General features: G+C 37.9%; 1 protein-coding gene across 1 annotated transcript in view; it reads right to left on the bottom strand.

Annotated features, from left to right (window-relative positions):
* Nucleotides 1–17,942, bottom strand: part of tlcd3a (TLC domain containing 3A) — a 41,607-nt gene continuing 23,665 nt past the window's right edge. The window contains exons 4-5 of the mRNA XM_023280066.3: nt 14,589–14,684; nt 1–8,862 (exon numbers count right to left, since the gene is read on the bottom strand). Of these exons, the coding sequence (XP_023135834.1) occupies nt 8,557–8,862; nt 14,589–14,684 (402 nt within the window). The 3' untranslated portion in view covers nt 1–8,556. The remainder of the gene's footprint in view (nt 8,863–14,588; nt 14,685–17,942) is intronic.

The raw sequence follows: 17,942 nt of genomic DNA, 5'->3' as shown, positions 1-17,942 counted from the left end.
GTCTATCAAATCAAATTTATTGAATTTTAAAGGGGTGCTCTGAATTCACAAGTTGCAGCTACAGTACATAACTCCTCCTATTATTTCATAAAACAGTTCAGTCTCATTTCAGATAGGAAATTTCCGCAGAAAAGGTCACGCTACAAAAAATGACAGATGCATCAAATCTGATATATATATATTTATATGTATGAAAAATAAGAATGCTATCAAAAATAATATGGGGCAGGAAGTGTTAAAGGTTGTGAAGGTGCTGCATTTAAGTCAGTCGGGAACGGTGAGTGATATGGACAGCGAGTCGAGATTAAAATCCAAAACATACACATCCACCAGGAACAACAGAAACACAGCAAACAAATTCAAGCCCGTAATATATCTACGCTTTAAAGGGTTCGACTTCAAATGATGTATATTCATTCAGAAAAACAATATTATGGGATCTGTTTAATCATTTTAATTAGTGATGAAATGCTATAAGATGTGAAACACTACAAAATATGAATATAAAGGCCTTAATTTCAACTGGATCAGATGACAAGGTCTATTCTCAATCTAGCAGTAAATGCATAGCAGTTTGTTTCAGATAGTTTAAATTCAATTATATGACTTTTACAAACTATGAGACTTTATTTTTTGGGGAGGATGATTGCTGTGAAGACCAAAGTATGATTTCTCTTTAAGGATATGAAGATGAAAATCAACACGATAAATACAGCCACAACCTGTAAACACTGCCTGCCAGCTTAGCTCTTTCATACTGAATTTTGTGGCTATCACAAATAGATTTTTCACAAGGCACTGGAGACCAAGTTTGGTTCACTGTCCACAGATCAAAATCAGCCCCAGCAAACAGTTTTTGCAGCGCTTAAAATCCAAGCCCATCCAAAATCTGTATGATAAAATGCATTTTATTGGCTGTGATCACATCGTAGAAAAGGAAACAGCAGAATATTGTTGGCTGATTCCCAAGTTATTCCCAATCCAACACATACTATATTCATCCAACACAATAGAAATGCATTAGGTCATCATTTTTAAACCCAATCTTAAGTTGAAAACCAATATTTAACTTTACCCCACCTCCAGCCCAAATCCTGCACTGCCCAAACAGGAGGGACCAACCCTGAATGGATATGTGAGAATTATACAAACAGGAGCAGAAGAGACCCCATCATTCCCATTTACAACTCCAGAATCCATAGTTTACCCATTAAACGGTAGGAACATAGACACCGAAATTAGCCATGAACTTTGAATGCTAGGTTTTGTATACCGTAATATTACAAATGACCTATATTGAAGTATTAACATGGAAGCTTTATATATTTTTTATTACTTTTATTATAAGTATTGACTTAGAGTTTATAGTTTCTCATCAATGTGTTAGCATGTAGTAGAGCCACTCAACACAAAGCAATATATGCTTAAGTGTTAGCATTGCTGTACACTTACTGAAAATAATGCTAGCTATCACCCAACATATAACATGACGTACTCTAAATGTTAATTTGGAGCTTGCCATCACTAAAAAGATAAAATGTTAGCATGTAGTCTGCACCCACTCAAGATATTGTGTTAGCCTAAAGACCTAGCTAAACAAGTGTGTTTTCACTCAAAATAATGTTAGCAAGAAGCTAGTATCTACTACAGAGTGAAGGTCTATGCTAAGGTGTCAGCTTGTCTGCTATCACTTAATGTAGTTTGAGATAAGTGGTGACCAAAGATTTTACAGTAATTCAACACAAAATGACGCTAAAGTGTTAGCATAGCATGAGCTTGCATAAGTCAGTAAGCCTACTGTTCAGCTAACATTTTATTTAGATGCCGCGCAAGATATTATCAGTTAGTTTGAAGATTATTACGACTCTGTAACAGAAGATAAAGCACTAGCATGTAGTCTACAAAAAAATTTAAATACAGTTAGTGTCAGTACAGACCTATGTTCGCATATAAGTTAATCACGTGAAACCTTAGTGTTAGCTTGAAGCTTGTTAAAGCTAAGATGACACATTAGCCTAGACTGCAGCAATTTAACACAAAGTAAATGCTAAAACGTTGGCATGGAATTAATTTCCACTCACAATAATGTTAGCAAGAGGCTGACTGAAGTAAGCCAATGCTAATGTTAATGTAAATATTCAATGTTAGCTTGAAGCTTGCTTTGAGTTAGCAGTATAGGGTAAAGCACTAACATTTGCTTCATGACAAATGCTAAAATGTTAGCATGTAATGAAATTTCTCAAAATAAATGTTTAAAATAGTGTAGGCCCATCATTAGGACAGCAGCTGTGCACTGTATTAAGTGTTAGCTTGGAAATCAATCAGGGGCAAATTGTAAGTTAACAAATTAGCAATATCACAAAGTTTATGCTAAAATGTTTGCATCAAATTAACTTCCACTCAAAATAATGCTAGCAACAGGCAGACAATGTAGGACTATGCTAGTATGACTTAGCAGTACAGGATTAAGCATAGCATGGGCTCTACAACAATTTAACATAAAGGTAATGCTAAAATGTGGGCATGGAATTACACTTTTACTTAAAATAATGCTAGCTGCTTAATTTTGGTGTCCATGTTCCCAATAAAGAGGTGTCACTAGATTAAACTATATCCTTACGTAAAGGAAAGAGGATGATTTTAGTGTTAACGACTCCAAAAAATGTAACGATGATGTAGATTCACAACACAACTGCTAAAATAACTACATATGTGACAGTGAAGAATCAACTCGTGAGTGTTTTTTCCACTACATCCCAATACTGGTCACTCTCTAGGACCAAAACAAAGAGGATAAGATCGGAGGGTAGTAAGTTTTTCAGAGAGAGTTGGGTATCTTAGCTATTAAGACAAATCATGTACAGTATGTCTAAATTGGTAAAAGTCATGAAAATGTCTTCATATTACTAGTTTTGTTAGCTAAAGTGCCTGACAATCTTTGGTTTACCAACCCTTAGTAGTTGAAGTATCACAAGCCATGTCAGGAAGCATAAATAGAGGAAAATTCTAAAAGAAAAAAAAAAACAAAAACACAAAGAACCAGCACACTATTTTAGATGTGATCATCTCAAGAATCAGTCTCACAGTTTCAACACCTTACAATAAACCTCTATACACGCATACTGTATGTTAACAATTTTTCATCAAACGTCATCAAACCCTGAGCAAAAAGGATAAATTTAAGATTTCCTATGTTAAGAATATAGTGAGTGATATATAGATATGTGCACTCCTCGTGTCTTTTACCTCTCGTAACAATTTTTCTAATGATTTTATGTGGCAGTGATCAACTCCTAGCGATGGAAGTAATGTGGATGTCATTCCCCTGGGTAAGAAACTCAAAAGAACGAGTATGGATAGCACGGTAAGCTCTGGGCTGACTTCAGATCAGACAATTAATCATTTATTTATGTATTTTTTAGGAATCTGTATCAGTCCATTTGGGTGAAAGAAAATAAATTTCAATTAATTTTTGGACAAAACATCTTTACAAATACACAAATTGCCTTGAACTTGTATTTTAAATTAAACAATAACAAGCTTAAATACAAAACTATTTAAAATAGAAAGAAAAAAATTTTTTTTGACGGGCATAAAACATCAAAAATGGTGGAATGTAAAAATGTTTAAATATTTGTTCCATGATTTCAAAGCTAAGCCTAAAACTGCTGTTAATACCTCATCGGTCCAGCTAGTAAAATTCCTGTGTATTTAACTGTTCAGTGAAGTTGTCAAAATCTGATTCCTGGGCAAAAATTTTTTTTTGAAAATCTTAATTTGAGAAAAAGTCAAACTGTGGTATTTTTTTACAAAGCTCAAACTACCGATATAGGCTTGAGTTTAGGATGATCTTAATAACACTATTTTAAAAAACTTTTCCACCCAAAATAAAACAAAAATAAAGTTCTGGTCGAAATGCTGTTTGAGTACAGATTATTGTTTTTTTTATTTTTTTGCAGCTAAAATGATCAAATTTAAATAATTACTTGTTAAAATATGAACAATAAAAGCAGACTATGTCTTTTTTTCAGTGCATTTCTTGGAGGGTGAGGTCACGGTGGCGGGAAACCGAGATGTGTAAATCTCAGCTGACTGCATAGGAGACATGCACAGTTGCACGGCCTGTAAACTGCTGAGTAGACGAGCAGTAGATAATCCTGACAACAGATGGCAGCAGAGAGGATGGAGAGCTTGCAGTGATCTGCTGACTATTCCTGCAACTTTCTAAAGCTGCAGAGCAAACAGATGAGCTCAAATGTAGGAGGGAGAAGACATAAGAAGGAATGACCTGCTGCTCTGAATCTTAAATAAGTTTAGATGTCTGACTATAGTGACACACTGGTTGAGAAGGTGTAGACGTTTGACAGGCTGTTAGAGACATCACAAGAAGAGAGTGGGAGAATTTAGCTGAACAAAGACCACGGGATGTTTCCAGTAATGGTAGCCTGATCTGCGATAAAAGAGGCCTGCACTCTGCTGGGCCACAGCCAAACCAGACAAACAAGCCCATCATTCAGCAAGCTCGCCTCTCCTCACGCTGCTGGTCAGCAAACAGGCCTTCGACCAACAAGAGAACTCAGCACCTTTCCCCCACGCTCAAGTCATGGCTCTCTTTTTAAGAGAAGCACCGTTTGAATTGTGGGTTAAGTATTTACAGTAAACTCTGCGGGTCGAGCCTTGTGAGCCAGCAGACAGGGTGTCTAATATGAAGTGTCGCTTTGATCCCATCAGTAATCTAGGTATTAACCGCTGAATCTATAAGCAGTGAAAGACATCCTCGCTTAATTTGACACACTCAGCCTCTCCCCTTGGTCTGATAGCATATTGGAGCTCATGGTAGCTTATTTTACAAAATTTTAGATAAGTTTGTTTTCTGATTCTTCTCTAAACCAATCAGCCACAATATTAAAACCACTGACAGATGAAATGATGGCACTTTCCTGGCAGTGTAATGTTGCAAAACTGTTCAGGAACTGTTCAAAACATTTCACAGGCCGCTGCAGGATGTGTCAGAACAATTGACTATTTCCTTAACTGATGATTGGAGGCGGTATCAATCAATAAATTGACAACACAGTAGCTATTTTTGATAACTGACACGTGACATAAGTTGCTGATACAGCTATAGAAACACAGTCGTAGTGAGTCAAGGCTCACAATGAATATGTTGTTCTGGTCTGTAGGCATTAACGTCACAAAAGACAAACAGCTGGAGGCTCCACCTGATGGTGCAACCAGGTACAACAGCTAAATTACAATACAGTCTGATGTAGCTTTCCACCTTATCAGTTAATATTTTTTAAAATTGGTTAAATTATCAAGGGCAAATAATCGGTTAACAGCTGCTAATGCCCTGGTGCCAGACAGCCCCAGAGGTTCCAGCTATTGTCCCGTCCAGCACAAGGGGGAACTACGCAATATTAGAACAGTGGTTTTAACATTGTGGCTGGCTGTTAATTCAGATCAGCAAAAGTGAGGAAGGTGTATTAGTGCAAAATGTAAAAAATGTAAGAAACAGGTCAAATAAAACCATCTCAGTAAGTAAATTATGGAAAGGTTTTGGACTTGAAACCAAGGATACAATGAAGTGAATAAAAGTAGGGTTGTTGGCAGCCATTTGGAAATGCTGTGATGACAAAGGCCTGTTAGTCATGTCCATTCTAGTTAATTAATTAAGATTAAGGTTACGTAAGCTGCATTCAATGCATCTGTCCATTAGCTAAACCTGGACCTGCAACCGACCGCATGTCTTTGGACTGAAGTCAGAGCATCCAGAGAAGACATACCAGTAGGTTTGAACCCAGAAACTTGTTGCTATAAGGCTACAGTGTGAACCACTGTAACACCGTGCCACCCTGTATTGAAATAGTTTTTTGTATTAGTTGCAACAGCCCTATGAAGTTGGTATAAAGTAGCACAATTTGTAAATTGAGCTGCAGCTGTAAACGTGCACTGAAACGATTATGGGTAATAACCAATTTTTAGTTGTTATTTTCAGCATTACAAGATTATGAATTCACTAAAATGTGAGGTGAGGGAAATTTTAAAAAACAAGCAAAGTGCTGAATTGCAACACGAAACCATGATCTGGGGTGTGGAGTCAAAATGTATAGAAGAAATAAATTTCAGGTCCCAAAATCAGATAACGTGAGCCATGGATCACTTAGTTATGAATTGATATTAGTGTTGCACACATGCCTTGCAGCATCTTTTGCATAGATTGACTTAACAGAACACAAAAAAAGGCCATTGACGCATTCCTAGCCATCACTACGATTATTATTAAAGGAGTTAAATCAACTCCAAGGGTTAGATTGTGTATAAGACTAATCCTGCAGCATCTATTCTTTGATATAAAGAAATAATCAAAACTGAAGCATGAGACTTTCTTTCATATAGCTTTTTAAGATAAACGTCTTTATGCATGACAAAAATGGTCCTCACTCGTCACATTGTCAAGATATACAGTAGGTTTAAGTTTTAAAACAATCTTTCTAGTGAAAGTAAAACATGAGGTAACTCACTAAGAACGGTAAAGTATATACAACTCTGTGTGTTAAGTGCTACACAAGTGCATATAGATCGCTGGAGCTTCAGAGAAACTAAACTGTCAGCAATCACACTTCCTAATAACACCCTCTTTTTTTTCTGCTCGGAAATTTTAATCCTCTGCTCAAGTGTTTTCTGCTGAGCCACCGCTCACCTTATTGCTCTGACCTTGGCCCTGAGTTCAGTTGGGAACCATCCGACCTTAAACCCACATTATGCGTTATCATACCACCCTCTAAATGTATGTCTGAGAGGCAGCTTTGACTGACTTTTGACCCTCAAAGGCATCTCAAGCTGCCCTGCATCACCTCTGGTTGTCAGAGGGGTAGCCAAAATGCACAAAAGTAATTTAAACAGGGATTTTGTTTTTATGAAACCCTCACATACACAAACAATATACAGTAACACAGCAGGAATTCTAAAACAGAACTTTGAGAATCGTTCCACTTGGGTGTAAGCTAGTTTAAAAGCACTACATTTTGTCATAGAGGGATATTTTTCATCCAATCATGGCTTCATATTATTATTATTATTATTATTATTATTATTATTATTATTATTATTATTATTATTATTATTATTATTATTATTCACTCACTTTGAGAGCAATGCGGTTTGCATTTTTCTCAAACGGATGCAAATTCTGCAAAAAATGAAGATTGGTTTGCCAGGACATTAGTCATGTTTCCATATAACTGTCAGGTGAATTTGAAGTGGGCTGTTAAAATGTCACAAAAAGTCTGGAATAAAAGAATTGTTTCCATGACCTGCTTTGGAGAGAATAAACTGTGTAGTGTCAGAAGGTGGTGCTATAGGCTGAAGCAGGAAACAAAACCAGCTGTTTGCAGCCTCAAAGAAGATGAAAAAAAACAAAAATGTGTTCACATACAGGAGAAAAATGGATAGAATTCTTCATGAATTGCTTTGAATTAGGAAAGTTGTAATTATTTTTTCATGTCAGCTGATGTCAGACATGTTTCATGCTGTACTGAGGTGAAGACCACAAAACAGCTAATCAGTCACGTGAGTTAAATGTTTGCTTCAAAAGAACTTATTTGAAAAAGGTGGGAACATCTCTCATTATGCACGCATAGGGCGCACAAAAAAAGTCGAAGTTTGTAGCTTTCACTAACTTTCTCTGATGCAATGTTTCAAAACATGCATAAAGATCTGCTGTGGAAACATGGCTATTGAGGTTACTATCAAAGCAAAGTCCCGAAAATGTTCATTCTTGTAAAAAAAAATGCGTCAAAAAACTTTTAGGAAGGTGGGATTGTTGATATGCAACATGCTGTGTGTGAAATAAAATGAAAAGTCAGAGGTTATCACATTAACTGGGTGCAAATAGTGTAGCTGTTTTACCTTCTAAATGTGGATGAGGTGACCTGTATTCCTCATAGAGTTGTCCTGCTAATACTGCCTGAATTTATAACCCCCCCCATCACAGTTCCTAAACCTTCTTATGATACGTGAAGCGATGGGAGAGGAAAAGCAGCTATCTGACACATCACTCTTACAGCAAAAAACCATTAAATTAATTACAGCCTGTCGTAACAGCCGCTCACACACACTGTAACAGACCTTCCCAATCAGCAGCAGCTGTAAACACAGTAGGAGTAAGAGATAAGATAATGTCTCTCCACGGAAGCTCCTCTTTAGTTTCTGGTGCTTCACATTTTACACGCGGTGAGGCAATCATGACCTTTTCTTCAGTGTTGTAAATGTAGACAGACACAGTGTAGCACTTCAACAAGATCCAGGCAGGAGCCAAATCCCTCAAAAAAGGAAAAAATAAAAACCCAAATCACCAAACTTCAGTAGTAGATCGGTGGTGGAGAGGTCCACTTAGGCAGGAGGTTTGTAACGGAGGAGTTAAAGTGTGCAGAGAAATGCCCAGGAGTTGTGGAACAAGAGCAGGCAGTCCTGGTGTACTACAGTACAAATGGTGGGGTTGAGCTGCATTAGTAGCTGAGTGTGCGGCTTGAGCGAGCAGTCGGAAAGTGGGTATCAATTATCCTTTGAATTGTCAGTGACAGCAGCCGCCGGAGACGTGTCGGGCATGCGGCTGCGCTGGTACAGACGGTAGCCCTTTCGGCAAAGCAGGACGAACCAGTAGACCTGCGGCGCCAGGATGCATGAGTTGCCCAGGTTGGTGGACAGTGGCAGGTGGAAGGGCACGCTGTACAGGGGGATTCCGTAGTGGCGGCCATACATCCAGTACATGTAGGGGAAGAGGGCGATGCGGCACATAAAGAAGGTGAGCAGTACTATGCCACCATTGGCCTTGTGCAGCCAGCTGTCCTGGAGGCTGAGCTGATGGAGGAGACCAAAAGAGGGAGGGATGGAGAAGGAGTGTAGATGGAGAGAACAATTTAGAGAAGCAATAAAACACAGAGAAAACACATCTTCGCAGTTCCAGTCTTAGTGATCTGTGTAAACTGATCACATATTTGTCATTGGTTTCTGTCAGATATATTCTAAGTTTGCATTTACATATTAAAAATCCCTCCATTTTTTCATAAAGTATTAAAAGAAATCATCTCAGGTGGAACAGCATGCAAAAATATGCATAATGTGATTATTTTGCAGTTAATGTGTCCCGATTTCAGTGGGAATGATCATTTTTGCGTTTTTTTTCTCCATAAAAACATTTATGTGTATACATAAGAATGATGATGTGATTTGTGCTGCAGCCTGCATCAAACAAACATATGTGTCTATAGCTATCATTTAAATTAATACCTTTGCTTCTGTGATTTTACTAGTTATTAACTGTGATTTAAAAATCAGGTCAAATCTGTAAAAATAACAGTTTCATGTACAGTGGTCCCTCGCTGTATCAGTTCACTTCTCGCAGTCCCACTGTATGGCAGATTTTTAAATTGCATTTGGTATCGCAGATGTTTCGCTATATCGCAGAATTTTGTGGTATAGATATCTTTCTATATTTATTTTTGTGACGAGCTGCGTTGGAGAATGATGCTGGAGAACGGATATCTGCCTTTTATGTACTATGCAACTGTCAAATACCTTTACTTTGACACAGACACATCAGTGATATTGAAAATGTGGCATGAAGTCATCAAACACACTACACTTCATACTCACAGTCCTGACAACATAACACTTAACCAAACTAACTAGGCTGACTAAACCACAAAAACACAATAAAACACAAACACTAATAACACTGGAACACTAACATAAACCACAATAATGACATTTAAATCCCCACCACCCCGAACTCCCATAGTGCATTGCAGCACAACAGTTCAGTCATAGCTACTGGCTCTGTGATCGCTACATTATATTTTTTTGCGGTAAAATAATCATTTTCTAGCCTAAAAAACTGAAAACAATACAAAAACTTTATTTTTAAAAAAAAAAATTAAAACATACTAAAAGAATATTTAATCAAAATAAAATGCGTAGTACAACACTGGGCACTGGGCATTGGCTCAGCGACCGTAGCATCAGTCTCCTCTGTCTCCCGGATATAGCACATAGACTGTATAATTATTATACTTCATTATATTTATTAAAATTTATTATACAGTCTATGGTATAGTCCGTTTCACATAGACTTCTGATCGCGGGGCATAGTGTTGCTCTGCAGTGATGTGTAGTGTGTGGGGAGGGTTTATAAAGCCTTAAAATATATAATAAGAAGAGCTCTCAGAGAGCTCAGTACTCCGCCAAGACTGTTCATTCCCTGACCTTGCACTGAACACAGGCGTGTGCTATGCATGTGTATGTTATGCATGGATACCGCATCGTCTGACCTAATATGTAGCAGGTGGCAGAAATTGATGGGAGGCCAAAACAACCCCACAATTTAATCAGTTCTTCCTTGTATCATTTCCGATAAGTCAACAACGGTGGATTTGTAGCAGGATCACAATCGCGTATTTGTCAGCAGGCAACTGACACATCGTTCACTTGCTGTCATGGTTACAGTGACGTTGTGCCAGCCGCTATATCTTGCAATGGGAAATCTTTAACAAATCTGTGGATCCAGACAATAAGCTGCATCACTGCCAAAATCAAATCACTTGATCTTTGTGTCATTTCTGGTATTCCCTGAAAATTTCACCCAAATCCGTTTTTGAGTAATGTTGCACATGAACAGACAGATTCACAGACAAATGTACGCCAATTGTCACGTTCCTTGGCAGAGTAATATTACAATAAATATTGTAGCATTGGATTTGTGTATGATTGTGTTCATTTGCATTTACTTTATTTTGTTTATTATTTTGGTGTTTATTTATGTTGTGCCTTGGATCTTATTTCCTTGATTATTTGGTCAGATATTTTATTGCTTTGTGTTTGCTTATTGCCCTGCTCTGTGTCCCAGATGTTGGTTTCGCATTCTTATTATTTTTGGTACCGCTGATTTAATTGTGGTACCGCGGGAGAGTCAATAAGAGCGTGGTGCGTGTTTGTTGTGCTGAGCGGTGAATAATGCTGGGGATATTTAGCATGAAAGACAGCAAAAGATATGAGCATAAAAACGCAAGATAACTGTAACCTGCCTGACCCACAGCCCTGGAGACGGCTGAGTCGACCAGTATTTAAGGGTTACAATATGGTTGCTACTTCACGGATTTTCGTCTATTGTGGGAGGGTCTGGAACATAACCCCTGCAATAGACGAGGGACCACTGTACTATTATTCAATCTTTAATACACATATTCTTTTCTTTCAAATAACAGCAAACATCTATAAAATAAGATTTTTTCTTCTACTGATAAAATAACATTTAAAAAGTACTGTATTTTTACAGTCAAATACTGCAAAAGAATTACCATTCGTATAAATGTGGACATTAATAAAAATTTTGGCCTGTTCTTCTTTTTTTTTTTTTTTTTTTTTTACAGTCAACGTGTAAATAAATACCTTTTTCCTGTAGTTTTACAAAAACAATTCAAATAATAATTTTTAAACCATTTTTTAACCCTTCATATACATTGTTTTTTCTCAACACAAAAATATCTGTAAAATTAAATCTGTTTATGCAGATTTAACTTTACAGTAAAAAAAAAAGTAATTTTGCAGTCCAACATTTTAAAAGAATACATTGCCATCTGTAAAAATACATATGCTTGATGTGGCTATTATTGACAGGTTGATTTTTTTTCACTGTTGACATGCAAATGAATACCTTTTTATGCAATCTTATTACTTATTATTGATAATTTAACAAAACAGATCAGTAAAATAAGGGTAAATTGTTTAAAAACGACAGTTGAAAAAGGTTTAAAAAACAAATTTTTTACATTGTACATAATAATACACAAATTTAATATATTATTTAGTCTGCTCTGTTAACATCCTGAGTGTTAGATTTCCTGTTCAGTTTATAGCAGGCCTGATAATTCAAATTTGGATGATTCTGGAAAGGAAACTACAGATACCGCAGGCCAGTACAGTACACAGTACAAATACACAGTTGCTGTAAGATGGCGTATGCTCACATCAGGTAGTGTCACACTGATCTAGACAGCATCAATCAGCACTGCTGTTGAGAGCAGTAAAAATGTCTGGCAGCATCTGTAAGTGCTGATCTGATTCCAAAAGAGGGCAGCAGTACAGCTTGGCTTTGCTGTTTTTCTCCACAGACGCCAGATGTCAGCAAAGACCTGAGAGCATGCGGTCAACCGATTTCACTGAGCTGCACAGTAAAGGCTAGTCTATTCTTAGATTAATGCACTGTAAGCCTGCAGCAGACCACTAAAACAATACACACTGTTTACCAGAGTGTAGAGTGTAATGTCTTCTGTATGGGTGGAACATTAACTGCAACGGATGGGTCAAGAGACGGGGAGAGTGGACTGTGCCATGGTTTGTTGGATGAATGCTGCTGACTGACGTGTTTTTTGTATTTTTGGTGAGCCATGCACCTTAATTATTGATGGAACAGTGACAAGGTACATCCCAAATGAAATAGAGATACTTGGGTTTTTGGATGCTGCAAGCATCTGTATATCCACAGTTGCAGTTGTACAGCCACAATTGCAGGGCTTAAAGTGAAAAATAATCCTAAACCTGAACTTTTTTGGCTTTGGGTGGGGGTCGGGGTACAATCTAGCTAATTAATAAGAAATGAAAATATCTGCCTTCACAAACTCAGAATGCAGATTATAGTAATACTAAAAAGGTCAGTAGGTGGTGGTAGGTTCTCCATCTGACTACAACATGGTGCACATATATTGTTTAGCGACCAATCAGTAAAAGACACGGAAAAGGACATTGATTCACCTTTTAACAATATGTGCACTATTTGCACTATTTACTCTGAAATGCAAACAGTTACAGTGCAAATAAAGTTTATAACAGCAAACTATACTTCAGTTCAAATAATAACAAAAACGTTACAGTGCTCATTTCTTAAAAGCTGGTGCTATGCCATGTGTATTTATGGAACCAGCATGCTGATTTGACACGGACATTTTTGACAAGGCATTTTTATCTTCAGCCAACTTTTTACACAGATTAACGAGTGGCTGTGATCTGGTGAACAACAAGCCGTGTTCTGTAATGAACGAGCACACGTGTGTTTTTAAATCACAAACCCAGTTAGTCTGACGTCGGTACCTCAGCAGTGGCTGTTGCTCCCGGTAAACGAGTTGTGAGTGTCAGAGCGGACAGCAGCTCTGTGGGTCTGACTCGTGACGTGACAGCACTTTTTTGCTGTTAGTTGCATACATGAGTTTTTTGAGCACATGGTACAGAAGCAAGAACTCGGCTCCTTCATTTTTTTGCACCAGTAACCAAAGGGCTTGGCGTCTCTGTTTAACTCTTCCAACCACGCGAAGCGCCATTTATTTTTATTTACTCTGCCAACCAACGCGACGGAGCTATGTGAAGATCTGTGTTCATTTGTCTTTCCATCTATTTGTCTGTGCACAACATTACTCAAAAAAAGCGGAATAACGGATCTGGATGAAATTTTCAGGGAAGGTCAGAAATGACACAAGGACCAAGTAACTAGATTTTGCCAGTGATGCGGCTTACAGTTTGAATCCACCAATTTCTTAAAGATTTCTGTATCACTGAGACACAGCACCACGGCGTCACTGTAACCATGACAACAATGGACTCACCTGCAGCTGGAGCTCAACTTCTTTCTAAGACCTGGCCCCACTCTACTTCCCACTGGCTAGTGATTTTAGTTTGGTTGAGAGCAAAAGCTGCGTTCCCCTTATTCCATTGGTAGACGAACTCAACTGGCAATGTAGTCCTATCTTTTTGTTTTTTCGGGCCAAACGCCGGCGCCGCATGCCAGAAATCCGGCATGGTTGTTTACACGCCAATATCAGACATCCCCAGTACAACTTTTCACCCTTATCTCCATCTCATTGAACAGTATAAGGCTCCACCTAGTGGCACAACACTGCACTGTAGCAAATCTGCAACATGTTTTCTGACAGTAAACTGCTGAGTTCATGTTCTGCCTTATTGGTAAATATATTTTAGATTGATTAAATTATTCATGGAATGTTCTCATTAACATCCTGAAGTAGGTTCCACGTTGAGGGGAAATACGACACAGCCTTAATCTGCTTTTAGTTTTTTAATATGGCTTGTATCCTCGCAAACTATAGTATGATTAATGACATACTCGATGGAGTTGGATGTACAATCATGCTAATGTATGTAGGTTATGTTAAAGCACAATTTAATGTGTGTGGTTTTGCTTTTAGAAGGTTACAAAAAGAAACTATCTTCCAAACTCTTTAAATGCTGTATACTACTCCCAGTGAAGCCCAATGTGCACAGCAAGTGGAGAAACACAAAGCTTGACAGGCCGGTTGTGCCTAGTTACAGTTGCTAAGCTATAATTGGACAAATGCTGCTCAGGCTTAGTGTTTAGCAAATGATTGGCCAGCTAGGCAGTGTGGCAGTTGACCTGTCTGGAAAAGTAACTGCAGCCTGAAGATGTTTTTGCTACCTATAGCTACTGTACAGAACACTGAGCAGATGTAGGACTTCCCAGGTTGTTTCTGATGAATGCACAGGTGCACATGCTGTCTCACCTGAATAAGTATCTTCCCCATGGAGACAAAGGGTGTGCTGAGCTCTGTTAGAAACAAGCAGCCGATGAAGAAATCCCCCTGGTCCTTTCTGAAAAACTGAGGACGAGACAAACAGAACACACACAGATTGAGCAAACAAACATAAGCATGGAGGGAAAAAAAACACAGCTGACTTTCAAGGACATTCTTTTTGGATCAGTCTCAGTGAAAATATGCTGAAGGGCCTTGAGAGACAAGGGACAATATAAGGACAATGAAATACTTCCAATCTGGTCGTTAACTTCATTCATTTTCTCTATGCGTCCTATACTTCAGGGTGTAAATTGTACAACTATACAGAAAAAGACAAAGTTGCTTCCTATGGATCATTATTGATGCTCTGGAATAAGCAGCTTTGTATAATATTTTGTTCAGTTTGTGTTTAGTTATCACTCAACAGTAGAACTTTCAAGGCTTGATGTCACTGAGACAAAGATAAGGACAACATTTATCTTTTTATTTTTTACCCCAAATTGCTCTCGGAGGCTGCTGTTGGTGGAGCTAAGTGTTAGGTAAATGGTACAAAGCTTGTTTTCAGAGTATTTCAGAGCTTTTTGGTGCAAAAACAGGAAGCAGTTTGACTGTTGGTTGTAGTCTGTACACCAAGACAGTGGAGGCATGTAAATAGTGTCCGATTCCATCAACAGAGATCAAGGTTCTCATCCTCTCTCATACAAACAGCTGCATCCCAGCTACAGATGCCACAAGAACAAACACTACAATAATAAGCTGACAGCAAAATCATGAAAACAAAGTTTTATGGCAAGGAACACAAAGTTCCTTGCCATAAATGCTGGAGCTACTGGAGATACTGAGTATATTTATAAAGCTAACAACATGAATGTTGAACAGCACTTGTGGAGAAAACAAAACACCAAGAACCCTGTATAAAGGCATCTGCTGTTCAGGTCCGATGATCATGGACAAAGTATAGACGACCAAAATCAGGATGGAAGTGGTGCTAATTAACGCCCTACTAGTAGCAGGGCATTTCTTAAAACAGCCAGCTGTAAATGCCAGGTTTAAACTGGTACAACTTTATGAGCTTTAATGTTTACGTCAGTGCTTGAGGGTCAGCTACAAAAGATTGTGACAGGACCAAGGTAAATATATCCATAAAATATAGTCCACATGCAGAGCTATGCAAAAGTTTTATTTCTCAATCATTCATTTGCAGCATACAGGAAACACCATAATCAAATCAATATCTTTAAGTGGCTAAAACATGCAGAGTACTCTAATATATATTTTAATTCCCACTAACAACCAGGAGATCAACCTTTATACTACAGTTAAAGGTGCATACAGTATTTACATGTCGCAGGTAACAACTACAACACAAATACCCGGTGAATCTGACATGGTCGTGTGATATTTCCCAACTTGATGAGTTGAGAAGGATCACCTGAAAACACAATGGACACTTGAGTCTGTAAACGCATTCAAATGAAGGCTGCATTGTCTTGACTGGCGCCTGTAATATGTACTTGTTGTCACAGTATGATGCATTGTTTCATAAATGCTGACTTTAGAGAGTCAAGATCGATGACCGCAATCATAATCAACACCAGTCTTGACAAGTTGGCAGTGCTGTGCGCTGGAAACGCTGGTAGGAATTAAATCTAATTTTCCAACAATACTATAAAAAGTCAGTCAAGGTTTAGTGCAGACACATTCTGAGCAGGTTTCAATCCCAAATTGCATTAAATTAAGCACCAGCACCCAGACACTGCTGAGTAAGTTCTGTCAAATTCCATTTTAAAGATAAACAGATTTATTTTGTACAATGCCACAGCCACAGAGACAAACATCTTACTCTGTCACAACTACAAAATTCCAAAAAAGGTAGGGAGAGGCAGGTGGAGGCAGTGATGTCCTGTACATAAGTAATGAATGAAGCTTTCAAATATTGACCAGCGGCACAGTGCTGTGCAGTTAGAGATGCCACTCTAGAATAGTTGAGTCAGTCTAGATGGATAAAGAGACTCCAGACAAAAGACTAGCACTGCCAGGTAGCTTAGCTTGCTGTGTGCTGATGATAAATAAACAATGAGCGGCTCCAGACGTGGCTTTGCCATCTGCCTTTGAAAGAATGACTGGCGTGGAATTTTACACCACACCTAAACTACCTGGACACTCACTCCCACCTGCCATGGGCGTGAATCAGTAACAATTCTGTTGATCGATTCTGGTTCTTAGTGATTCTCAGTTCCGGTTCTTTGAGAAGCAGCTGGTTCGAGTTACGACATCAAAATTCTGCTTTCACAACGATGCAAGAGTAATATTTTAATCAAAAGATATATGATGTATTATAGTATAACAGTGACAGGAGACATTTTTCTGAGTTAAGAACTTTTACTTTTAATACCTCAGTACATTTTCCCAACTGTACTTACATAGTTTTACTTAAACATTTTCAATGCAGGGCTTTTCCACTTTTTGTATTAACTAAGTAAAAGATATAAATACTCCTTCCATCACTGCTCATCTCTGTCTACAACACATTTATGCATTAATACAGTTACTCTGTTTTTAACCAGAATAATGCTAGATTACCATTCATTAAGATAATTGTATTAGGTAAAGTGAGGACAACATATATTCAACTCGCAAGTAGGTAAATGTACAGGTGGGTGTTTGCAGTACACCATTTATAAACTAGCACTAGTGGATTTGGTTAGGAACAAGTGAGCAAAATCTAAATAAAATTTTCTTAATCATTTCCCTACAATCTGAATTTCAAAATTAGCTCTTAATCGTCAGACCTAGTTAGCTTTATATCCCAGTATGTTTGATGCTGTACATGACATAATTTTTAACTTTAGCAGGCCCATATTTTTCCCCACCCAAACTACAGTGAGTCAATTTAGTCATTTAATGATCCTTGAAATGGCAACTCAGGAGTTTTGAACATCAATTCTACTGACAAAGTTTTAGGGCCTTAAGGTGTTTAGACTCTTATCTATTTTGCAATGTCATCCAAATTGGACCATATTTTTTTGTGCAGTATGTGAAAACCACCACAAACATGTAGCAAGTGTCACAAAGACCTATCCACAGCAATAAAAGGAATATGCAACAGATGAACTGACTCCTACAGAGCGCTGACTTCAACATAATGGAGACAATCTGAGATCACATGATTAAACACAAGATACTGAAAGACAAGATGCTGAAACAGCTTAAATCCACAGAAAAATGGTGGGAAAATTCTCCAGCATACAACAACCTACCTAACAAGTATGTTGAAAAACTCATAGCTACTGCACTTCACTAAAACAATTAACTTTGTAAAGTTAATTGATTAAAAAAAGA

Source organism: Amphiprion ocellaris, chromosome 14, assembly GCF_022539595.1.
Source record: "Amphiprion ocellaris isolate individual 3 ecotype Okinawa chromosome 14, ASM2253959v1, whole genome shotgun sequence".
Taxonomy (NCBI): domain Eukaryota; kingdom Metazoa; phylum Chordata; class Actinopteri; family Pomacentridae; genus Amphiprion; species Amphiprion ocellaris.
This window is presented reverse-complemented; position numbering and strand designations above follow the sequence as displayed.